Source organism: Chiloscyllium punctatum, chromosome 39 (genome assembly GCF_047496795.1).
Source record: "Chiloscyllium punctatum isolate Juve2018m chromosome 39, sChiPun1.3, whole genome shotgun sequence".
NCBI classification, from domain to species: domain Eukaryota; kingdom Metazoa; phylum Chordata; class Chondrichthyes; order Orectolobiformes; family Hemiscylliidae; genus Chiloscyllium; species Chiloscyllium punctatum.
This window is the reverse complement of record NC_092777.1, coordinates 41,153,598-41,165,852: the sequence shown is the minus strand read 5'-3', so window position 1 is coordinate 41,165,852 and position 12,255 is coordinate 41,153,598. Positions and strand designations below refer to the sequence as shown.

General features: G+C 42.1%; 1 protein-coding gene across 2 annotated transcripts in view; it reads left to right on the top strand.

Annotated features, from left to right (window-relative positions):
* LOC140463972 (monocarboxylate transporter 4-like) overlaps positions 1–12,255 on the top strand; it is a 50,472-nt gene that overhangs the window by 21,931 nt on the left and 16,286 nt on the right. For both annotated transcript variants that reach the window (XM_072558514.1, XM_072558515.1), the window contains exon 2: positions 5,677–5,914. In XM_072558514.1, the coding sequence (XP_072414615.1) occupies positions 5,692–5,914 (223 nt within the window). In that variant the 5' untranslated portion in view covers positions 5,677–5,691. The remainder of the gene's footprint in view (positions 1–5,676; positions 5,915–12,255) is intronic.

Genomic DNA, 12,255 nt, shown 5'->3' with positions numbered 1-12,255 from the left:
TTACATAGTAAATGTAGTAATTGTTCCAAATATGCATTAAAAATAATATGATTCTGTAATTCTATAATAGCTTCCAATCAGGTTGTAATCCTTGCCAGTTAGTCACTTTTTTAATATATATAATTAGTATTGTGTAGGCAAACATTATTAATATTGTCTGGTCCAGCTGGGAACACTGTCCAGGAAGAGGTGTTGTAGTTCCCTCCTAACAGGTTACGTTTTAGGACCCGAGTGCATTCCTGAAAATGGTCTGTTCATTTAAACCACAAAAACCTAAAGGATACATTCCAGTATAACTCAGCTATTCTAGCCTGTTTGTAACAAAACTCTTGCTAATGCTGCTTATATTATTTCACTATGCCCATTCTGCCCATGTTAAGCATGTCAGAGTGATGCCAAACGTAAACTGGAGGAACAACACCTTTATTTCGCCTGGGGAGCTTATAGCCCAATGGCCTCAATATGGACTTCACCAGCTTCTAAATGCCAGTCTTATCGCATGTCTAGCCCTCCCCCTCTCCTCGCCTCCCTGGCCTGACCTCACCTGTCCATCTTCCAACTTACCTATATGTTCCACCCTTCCCATTGACCAATCACAATAACCCTCTACCCTGCATCCACCTAGCACCATCCTACCTATCCTTCCCCTAGCCCTACTCCCCTCCCCTATTTACTTCAGGGTTCCCCTCCCCCTTCCCATCCTGTTGAAAGGTTTCGGCCCAAAATGTTGACTTTCCTGCTGCTTGGAGGCTGTCTGATGTGTTGTGCTTTTCCAGCTTCCCATCTAATGACTCTGGCTTCCAGCATCTGCAGTCTTTACTATCATAGAGTCATTGAGTCATAGAGGTGTACAGTATGGAAACAGACAATTTCGTCCAACCCGTCCATGCCAGCCAGATATCCCAACCCAATCTTGTCCCACCTGCCAGCACCCGGCCCATATCCTTCCAAACCCTTCCTATTCATATACCCATCCAAATGCCTTTTAAATGTTGCAATTGTACCAGCCTCCACCATTTCCTCTGGCAGCTCATTCCATAGATGTACCACCCTCTGCGTGAAAAAGTTGCCCCTTAGGTTTCTTTTATATCTTTCCCCTCTCACCCTAAACCTATGGCCTCTAGTTCTGGACCCCTCGACCCCAGGGAAAAAGACTTTGTTTATTTATCCTATCCATGCTCGTCATGATTTCGTAAACCTCTATAAAGTCACCCCTTAACTTCCGACAGCCCCAGCCTGTTCAGCCTCTCCCTATAACTCAAATCCTCCAACCCTGGTACTGTCTTGAATGCCAAGTATGCATTTGACCCCGAAAGCTTGTAGTTTCAAATAAACCTGTTGGACTATAACCTGGTGTTGTGTGACCTCTGACTTTAATTCTTTAATGTAGAAATTGTATTTATTATGTTAAAAAAAGTTAGCGGTTTTGTAGTTGCTATGATCATCTGTGTAATCTTTATTGATTAATGATTTATTTACATTCATGAACATACTGATAATTTCCCAGTTGCCAAGCATTCAAGGACAGTATAAAATTCCTACCAGTTGGCAAACCTATCTCCATGCTGAGCACAGTGTTTCTGACTGGCCTGTTGTGCATATGCAAAAATTGCACCCTCCCCTTCTTCAGGACCATTTCATTCAGCATAACCCACCATTCATCAAGTATTCAGACGACTGCATCTGATATCAGCACTTCACGTGTGAAGATGTACCCAGATACAGCTACATAGTCTGTTGCAGCTTTTCCTTGAAGTGTAGACAATTAGTACATAGCTGTGTGAATTCTATTAAAATTTGTGTGGAGTTCAAAGTTTGGGAGAAGATTTGTAGCTCGGGTGCTCGTTGTTGTGGTTCTGTTCGCCGAGCTGGGAATTTGTGTTGCAGACATTTCGTCCCCTGTCTAGGTGACATCCTCAGTGTTTGGGAGCCTCCTGTGAAGCGCTTCTGTGATGTTTCCTCTGGCATTTATAGTGATTTGTATCTGCCGCTTCTGGTTGTCAGTTCCAGCTGTCCGCTGCAGTGGCCAGTATATTGGGTCCAGGTTGATGTGCTTGTTGATTGAATCAGTGGACGAGTGCCATGCCTCTAGGAATTCCCTGGCTGTTCTCTGTTTGGCTTGTCCTATAATAGTAGTATTGGACTGTGTGGAGTGGCTGTCAGAAATTTCCCTTGACAGAAAAGAGGCTCCAGTTTATAACAAGTTATCAGCAACTAAGAATAGGAGCCGGTTGCATCCCAATATAGGTCTGACCTCTTGCTATTGTTGATAAGAATGCTTCTCTAGCAACTTCAAAGCATGGTACAATATATTTGAGTTAAATCCCTCCTCAGAACATATTATAGTACCAGGATAATTAGTAGATTGCATAAATAGGTGCAGCATTTTTCCATCAGATAGTGGTTTATTTTACACTAGTTGCATATGCTACTGCGGCCACATTCCTTCCTACCTCGCAAATTATATACCCAGGAATTTCTACATTCAGGGCAGCCAAGGGCAACCATCACGATGCCCCCTCATGGTAGGGATGAAGTACAGTCAGACTCGATGACATGCTGTCTTGAAAGGGCAATGATTAATTTCTGTTTGGTTTGAGATTGGTATGTAGTGGAAGCAATTCCATTCCTTAAAAGAGAACAGAAGACAGTCAGGGCTTAACCTAATTACATGCCTGATTATCAGTGTCTTACTTTCATAATTTTACAAGGGGTTAAGTTGCATCTGTGAGAAACTTACCATGACATTAATATGCATTCCATTAGGTGAAGGGTTAAATGTAGGGGAATGGGTGTAGGTGGGTTGCACTTCAGCGGGACGGTGTGGACTTGTTGGGCCGAAGGGCCTGTTTCCACACTGTAAGTAATCTAATCTAATCTAATTTGCCAATTTCCTTCTTCTCAGCCTTTATGCAGTTAGCAAATGCATTGAGAGAGAATAGGAAAATAAATGTTTCTTAACATTAACTACTAGGTCCATGTTGTTTTCTGTCATCAAAACTCTTCAAAAGTTTTCTTATCTGAGAGAGTTTTTTGAAATCTTAGTCAAATCCTAAAACATAGACTAAAGTTAGAGTGTTTTAAATATTAACTCTATTCTAATCTTGTTTTTTGAATTGTGGTCACAGTCAGTCTTGACGATTACAGTTGTGACCCATGCTACAGGTAAAAACATGAAAATGATCAAGTATGAACTGAAAAGTGTCACTTTTTCATATTCATCATACTTATGCATTTTCTCCTTTTTTATATGTAAGTGATATGTGGCTTATTCTACTAAAACCAAACCTTTCGCTATTTGGAATTTTGTTGGTTTTTGAACTGATCAGTGAAACAATCTTTTATCCATTTCCTGTTTGTAGGGGAAGTTTTTTTTTCATTCTGTGCCAAAATCAGCAAAGTGTCCAAACCTGTGTAAAACCTGAAGTTAATTTCTGCACAAAATGTCCTATGGAGCATGACTTTCTAAGGCTTACAGCTGACCCAGATTTGATTGTATTGATTGAAGGAGTAATACGAGAGACTTACTTGTTTTATACTCTTAACAAGTGGCCTGGAACCGTAAGATTTATACATCCTCTGTTTGGGATGCATAAAACCATAAGATGTAGGAGTAGAAGTGGGCCATTTCTCAGCTGACACTATTTTTTTGCTGGAAAACAAGTCAGATTTGTGAAAGAGTTGAGAGAATTGAAAAGTGATACAGATATTTTTCACTAGCTGGTGAATTGGCAATAAGGAGACAAACACGCTATTAATACTAAAGCGTAAGCATTAGAAGACATTGTTTCACACAGTGCTGGAATTGGAGTATTAAATACAGCAGACAAGTGCTAATCAAAATCGATCACAGCTCGAGAGAGGAACCAAGAGGAGGGGTTATTTGGACCAGGATATGCACACTTAGCTCAATGGGTATATATTAAGTTGTATAATCTGTTCTTGCTCTTAAATTTACAATTATAACAGAAACTGCCTCTGTAAAAGTTGCAATTACTCTCTTGGGGTATCAAGAATGTAGTTACAGTAATATTTATATGGAACATTTCCACTTAGTTGCAACACAGTAATTCATAATGGGAAAAAATTGATAGGAAGTGAGCGCAGATTTATGATGTATTACAGATATAGCATAGAGAGTGAGTGTCAGAGGGACCGTGAAGGATGGGATTTCCATTGTAACTGGTGGGGAATTGGCAGATCTTCAGAAATTGCAAAGTAAAAGCTGCTAAATAAATTAGATTACTTACAGTGTGGAAACAGGCCCTTCGGCTCAACAAGTCCACACCGACCCACCGAAGAGCAACCCACCCAGACCCCTACACCTAACACAACAGGCAATTAAGCATGGCCATTTTTGGATTGTGGGAGGACACCGGAGCACCCAGAGAAAACCCACGCAGACACTGGGAGAATGTGCAAACTCCACACAGACAGTTGCCCGAGGCAGGAATTGAACCCGGGTCTCTGGTGCTGTAAGGCAGCACTGCTAACCACTGAACCACCATGCCACCCATGTTTGTTCATGACGACTTCCCTGAGGTGGGGGCCCTCTAAACCTCCGCAAACGTTTTTTCGTGAGGCTTGCGGCTCATGAAATGCATGACTCATTCAATTCAAAACATGTTGCATTGAATGTCATATCAGTATTCTAGCCAGAGCTATTTTATTCAGTCATAGAATGCAAGTGTCCCTGTCTGGGCCAATGTTTTATTGCTCATCCTTGGTTGCTCTTGAGACAGTGGCTTCCATGAACCAGTACAATGAATTTTAGATTGGATTAGAATCCCTACAGTATGGAAACAGGCCATTCAGTCCATCAAATCCAGACCAACCTTCTGAAGAGCTTCCCAGCCAGACCCCTACCTTATCCCTGTGACCCTGTACCTAAAATGGCCAATCCATTAATCTTTGGACAGTGGGAGGAAACCAGGGCACCCAGAGGAGACCCATGCAAATATGGGGAGAATGTGCAGACTCCACACAGACAGTCACTGGAGGCTGGAATTGAACTGGAGTCCCATCGTTTTGAGGCAACAGTGAGCCACTGTGCTGCTTGCCATTTAGTGTAGATAGTCCCACAATGCCACTGGGGAGTGAGTTCCAGGATTTTAACACAGCGACACTGAAGGAATGGTTAAGATATTTCCAAATAAGGATGGTGAGTGGCTTGGAGGGAATTTACAGGTACTCATGTTTCCATGTCGCTGCTGCCTTGGTCCTTGTAGAACAATATACTCTTGGACTTAAACAATGCTGTCTGAAGAGCCTTGGTAAATTCCTGTGCATCTTGTCTTGTGCATCTTGTAGATAGTATGCACAGCTGCTACTGAGTGTCAGTGGTAGAGGAAGTGAATGTGGAGTCAGTCAAGTGGGCTGCTTTGAGCTGGATGGTGTGCAGCTTCTTGAATATTGTTAGAGCTGCACCCGTCGAGGCAAGTGGAGAGTCTTTCATCACACTCCTGACTTGTTCAGCACCATTTGCAACTCCTCAGATATTGAAAATACATCGATTGTAAAAATAAGTATACAATTCGAACACAATAATTTAATGAGTGTGATTGTATTTTGATATTGTGGAACTTTCATAATGCATATGATTTTAATGATGTTAATCCAAACTATACTAGTAGGGAACTGATTTTTATCAACTCCTTCTTTATTTTAAATTTACAGGCTGTGACCTGAACCATGGGAGTCGTTGTACAAGATGAGAAGCCAGCAGGAATGAAGGCCCCTGATGGAGGCTGGGGTTGGGCCATTCTCATTGGATGTTTTGTCATCACTGGATTCTCATATGCTTTTCCAAAAGCCGTTAGTGTTTTCTTCAAGGAGTTGATTAAAGAGTTCCACATTGGGTATAGTGATACGGCTTGGATCTCTTCCATTCTTCTTGCTATGTTATATGGAACAGGTAAGGCATTCAGTGTTTAGGAAACATTGTGTAGGTAGTATTTTGTGAACAAAAGTGCATTTCAAAATACAGCATTCCATTTCTAGTTCTGAAGTTTGATTTCACAAGGTTTACTGACTTTTATATAAGATATTTATAATCATTGTCCAGCCAGTTTATTTGTAACAGACAGATAGACAGAATCTTTTAACTTTCTCCTCTCCACTCGAAAACACCGAGTCCCATATTGTGATTTGGTTCAATAGCAGCAGTCACTCTCTGACCTTGCTGGAATGGCCACTATTCATATTGACTTTACACCAAGTGTTGATGGGAGAGGGATGCTCCCCAGATGAAGAAATTTCTCCTAACCTCGGGCCTAGATGGTCTACCCTGCATCCTTGGAGTATGATCCTTGGTTCTGGACTTCCTGGTCATCAGGAACATGCTTCCTGTGTTCATTCTGTCTCATTCTGTTCCAACTTTATATGTTTCTGTGGTCTCACCCCCCACCCCCTCCCCTCACACCAACCAGCCCCATCCCAATGTTGTAAATGTCAGTGAATAAGTCCTAACTGTAGTAGTCTTTCTTCATTCATTGGACTTGCCATCTCAGTAAGTGATTGGTAAACCTTTATTGCAATCCTTCCAAAGAAAGAACATCCTTCCTCACATAAGGACACTAAAACTGCAATTAAGTTCTAGTCACTAGTAACGCCCATGGAGTACTCAGTAGTGGTCATACGATTGAATTTCAAGAGAAGATGGTATGATTCACTTTTGTTGGATAATAATTGCACTATTATGTCAGAAATCCGTTACCTCCACGGAGTTCACAGCTTGAACCTGGGCATTTCCTCTCTCTGTGTTGCAGAAGGTGCTTTTCCTCCAACAACTGGGTGGCACAAACATTTTTATTTTTAAATTACTTCCCTGCCTCTTTATCAGATGGCAAATAACCATAAATTCACATGCAGTTAGCTTTGGAGATAATAAATTTATAAGGAGTGATTAGCTGCAACTTGTCTGAGAGAGTCCATTAACTGACTTCAAAATATACAGGCTGTGATTCTCTGCAATCCCTTGGGGGTGTGAAAGTCACTAAGTGAAGACAGGTTCTACTTTTAAAATTTCAAAGCGTAAATCCAATCTGTTCTCATTGAATAAAATGCAGCAGGGAATGCAGTATTTGAAAATAAGGGATGGATTTTGAGGGGAAGTGGCAGGCTCCCATTAGGGACAACTGATTTTCTTCCTAAAAATGGTTTTTAGTTTGGAAAAATGTGACGGGCTGCCTTACAAACAAATGCTCATTGACATACAATTCTTCATTACTTGTTCCACCTTGGAACAGGAAAATTTATCCCAAAATACCAAACACAATGAAAGAAGTTGTTTTTCACCAACCTATTGTCCCACTTGTGCTTGCAAATTAGAGCAGCGAACAGAAGAAAATAATAAAACAAGAATCTTCTTCCAAGTGGTTCTCTTGAATTCCAAGTGGGTACCAGTGTTACTGCCTGAAATAGGCACGTGATTGTTCAATTACATGTTCGATGTTGAGGGGAGAGGGGGGGGAGGGTACAGAATAATCAGTAGCTTTCACTCGCTCAAACAACAAAAAATGGCGACAATGCCAGTGTTAAAATATTATGATGTTAATGAAGAAGTCACCCTGAAGCCAATAAGGGAGAGAATTTAAAGCATCTGTCAAACGACAAGGACTACCAGATGCTGCTGCATTCAAAGTATTCACGCAACCTCAAATAATGCCAGCCCCCAGATCAAGAAAGTCTACCTGTCTGTTTAGGAATTTAACAATTCAAAGTTTGGTAGAAGATTTGTAGCTCAGGTGCTCGTTGTTGTGGTTCTGTTCGCCGAGCTGGGAATTTGTCTTGCAAACGTTTCGTCCCCTGTCTAGGTGACATCCTCAGTGCTTGGGAGCCTCCTGTGAAGCGCTTCTGTGCTGTTTCTTCCGGCATTTATAGAGGCCTGTCTCTGCCGCTTCCGGTTGTCAGTTTGAGCTGTCCGCTGTAGTGGCCGGTATATTGGGTCCAGGTCGATGTGTTTGTTGATAGAGTCTGTGGATCCACAGACTCTATCAACAAACACATCGACCTGGACCCAATATACCGGCCACTACAGCGGACAGCTCGAACTGACAACCGGAAGTGGCAGAGACAGGCCACTATAAATGCCGGAGGAAACAGCACAGAAGCGCTTCACAGGAGGCTCCCAAGCACTGAGGATGTCACCTAGACAGGGGACGAAACGTTTGCAAGACAAATTCCCAGCTCGGCGAACAGAACCACAACAATTCAACAATTCTTGATACGGGGGGAGAAAGTGATTTGTGGAGTCTGATCTCGAATTATTCCAAAGCATCATTCTCAAACTGCTTCTACGTGCTACAAAAAGTTTGCAAAGGATATTACACTGTTGATAGTTTGACACCAGGAAGTGAATTATAAGCAAGGGAAGCAGATGCATGTCTTCAGCACATTGTTGAGAGCCCCACTCCCTGTGAAGGAAGTTGATGCTAGTACAAGACTTTGAACTGTTCCTGTTTCAACAAGAGGCAACACTTGTCATGCAAGCAGAGAAACAATGTCACCCCAGAGACAAGCAGGTACCAGAAGAACAGACAACAACTTGCATATATATCATAAAGACTTAAATCTTTAAAGCAATGACCTAAATCCTCCAGTTATTGTCTGAACTGTTTCCAACATTTTAGACATAAAACTATCTCCTCCAATTTGTCTTCCAATCTTTTAGTAGAAGTATTCGGCAAAACCTCCTTTAGTGTAAGATGCCTCAAAGGAAACAAGACAGAGAATCGATGCAGAAGTCACATGCTCTTTTTTTTAATTTGAACACTTGCTTTTATATTCTGGTCATGGTTTAAATGTCTCAGAGCATTTTTGTGTTAGTGTGTGTGCATGAGTGAAAGAATGGCAGATGTAGTCATTGGGTAAGTGTTTGGAGTGGATGAGGTATGTAGTTATGATGGCAGCTGTGTGAGATGGGTACCATGCTCAGCCCGGGAGGAATTGTGTCATGGGATCCGGAGACTTGGTGGGTAGTAAGGTCTAGTCAAGTTGGGACAGGGGAGGAGAAGGGCAGTCACAAAGGGGTGTTGTGTTGGCATCAGTTTACAGGGCAATTTGGGGGACATGGGAAGTGTATAGGTAGGTCTGATCAGGATGGTTGTGGGGGGGGGGGGGGGGGGGGAGGGGTGTGTGTGTGGGTTGGGAGTCAGGTGGTTCATTAGTTGTATATACTCAGGAATTAGACCATGACTTTTCCATTTAACATTTTCTTGAATTGCTTTCCTGATAGGTGTATTGGGACTGTTCAAAGTCCCTAAGTGTAACTCAGATTTGGAAACTTTTGTTGGAGAGTCCCAGGGGGCAGGGAAATTCTCTAACAGAAATTCAAGCCACCTGGGCAGTTCCCACACAGTCAGTGCGTTTGGTCATGTATGCTGGCTTATAGATCTAGTCTGAGACTATCCAAAGACCAGAGATCTGGGCCTGTGAGCAATATGTGTTTAAGAACTGGATTAAGCTAGAAAAAATAATTTCTAGTTTATGCCTGATGATTTTTTTAAAAGGATTATATTAACGAAGTATGTGATGTGACTCGCAAAGAATGCTTGCAAATTCTTTTGTTTTCTTTTCATTATAGAAAAGGGATGTTCAATTATACAAATGCCTTTGCATACAGGTAGTTCTGCTATAATGCCGTAGATGTGTTCCCATGTAATGCCATATAGAAAATTGGGCAATAGAAATAATGGGGCCTTTGTGAAAAACAGGGTTGGGCGTGAACCAGCAAAAATACCAGTAACACTTGAAATAAAAGTAGTAGTTAGCCTAACACAATTGATAGCACGGTCTGAAGTAAATTTTGACCTGCTGTATGGTACAGTATAGTGCAATTCATCAGATCTATACCTGCTGGCTGCACTATGTTCTAGCCAGTTGTCTGATCCATCCAATAGTAACACTGCACAAGTCAGATCCCAGAATGAAACCTGCCTTGATAGATCAAGGGCTGAATCTTAATTTCTTGCAAGGTTTGTAGCTCAGGTTGAGGTTTAGGGTGTAGGTTTGCTCACTGATTTGTAGGTTTGATATCCAGAAGTTTCATTACCTGGCTAGGTAACATCATCAGTGGCGACCTCCAAGTGAAGCAAAGCTGTTGTCTCCTGCTTTCTATTTATATGTTTGTCCTGGATAGGGATCCTGGGGTTTGTGGTGATGTCATTTCCTGTTCATTTTCTGAGGGGTTGATAGATGGTATCTAGATCTATGTGTTTGTTTATGGTGTTGTGGTTGGAGTGCCAGGCCTCTAGGAATTCTCTGGCATGTCTTTGCTTAGCCTGTCCCAGGATAGATGTGTTGTCGCAGTCGAAATGGTGGTATTTTTCATCCGTGTGTAGAGGTACGAGGGAGAGAGGGTCGTGTCTTTTTGAGGCTAGCTGGTGTTCATGTATCCTGGTGGCTAACTTTCTCCCTGTTTGTCCTACGCAATGTTTGTGGCAGTCCCTGCATGGAATTTTGTAGATGACTTTGGTTTTGTCCATGGGTTGTACTGGGTCTTTTAAGTTTGTTAGTTTTTGTTGGAGAGTGTTGGTGGGTTTGTGTGCTACTAGGATTCCGAGGGGTCTTAGTAGTCTGGCTGTCATTTCTGAAACTTCTTTGATGTATGGTAAGGTGGTTAGGGTTTCTGGCTGTGTTTGGTCTGCTTGTCGTGGTTTATTCTTGAGGAATCTGCGGACTGTATTTTTTGAGTATCCATTCTTCTTGAATATGTCATCTTAATTTCTTTCGCCCAGTGTCAGGTTTCTCAAGGTTTTTGGAGGGTTTCACATCGTGATGCTTGGGGATGTCTATCAACATATTTTACAAAACCCACCTGACATATCACTTAGTCTGCCCTTTGGAGTCCCCCTCACGCATTCTAGCATCATCACACCATGTGCCATTTCCAACACAACTCACCACTCCTCAGATATCCCAGAATTGATCAACATCCATGGTGCAACACCAGCTTTAAAAAGTTATTTTGCACCCAGACAAGATCTGTCAGTCTGGAGCTGTCCTGCACGGTTCCTGACACTGGCCCTGGATGTGACAAACAATGAAAAACTGGTGCCTATCTTTGTGGGCAGGAACACAGAAACACTGCTGATGAGGATGGGGCAGAGGCAGTATGTGTTTTACTCCCACACTGTAACCATCATTTCCTGCAACATCTTCCACACTCATTCCCATCGTTGCTAATGTCTGAGCCTGACTAACACGGAACCTCTTACGCACAGCCTACTCACCCCTTCAGGACATCTCCACGCATGCTCCAAAAGTAACACTGTGCCATCCACTATTTGCAGAGTGACTTGACTCTGACCACCCTGAGCAGCTGACTGACCATGTCCAAGCCCGTGTACTGGTATTCTTTTGCAGTTGGTTACGGTAGTGATTAGTCACTGAAATCGACTCGTGAGCCTGCAGATATTCCTTAACATCTAAACAATTTTTTTAACAAAAAGAGAGAAAAAAAATCTCTTAATACAAACAACAAAGCCCAAAATTCAAATTGCACCTCAACACTGTCCTTTTACTGTCAGCCAATTCCAGTGAAATTTCACTCTTATCTCAACTCTTTAAGTTTTAAATTAACAGGTTGCTCCCAGCTTCTTGCCCTCCAGCTGCAGAGATATTTTCATGATGCTTTTCCAAGCCCACGAGCGCAAACATTTCACAACGCCTTCCATGAAGCTCTTCACAAGAAAGCACATGAGCCGACTGATCACGTGATGCCGACGCGGAATCCAGTCCTCTGCGCACGGCAACACCTAGTGCGGGGATGAGAATCGCGTAACAGTGAATGGGAGTTCACCTTATTAAAAATAGTTGATAATTCACAAATTGTGTTACAGATATTTCACGTTTAGGTGTGTTTTAGGAGAACTACCTGTATTGTGGCTTGCCAAAGTCATGTGACCTCTGTCTTGACATTAATAAAAGGTCTTTACAACTGCAGCTACCTTACACATGGCATGAAACAAGTATTTTATCTCAACAATGAGATAATTTTTAATTGTAAACAAAAGACAATGCTACTGTATACTTCTGGGGCAGTGACGATGTATTCTAGGAGGATTAGCATGAATGCTGGCCCTCATTGCACAAAAATCTTCCTTGTATTACCTTTTCTTTGATTGCTCAATCCACTGAGTTTTGCAGTTCGTGCAAAGGAACTACTTTTCACTATAGCTCTGACTATCAGTGTTTCTTCCTGGTCACTCCATGTGACTGTATCCTTTCATGACTTGCTGATGGTATCAGGGAGTA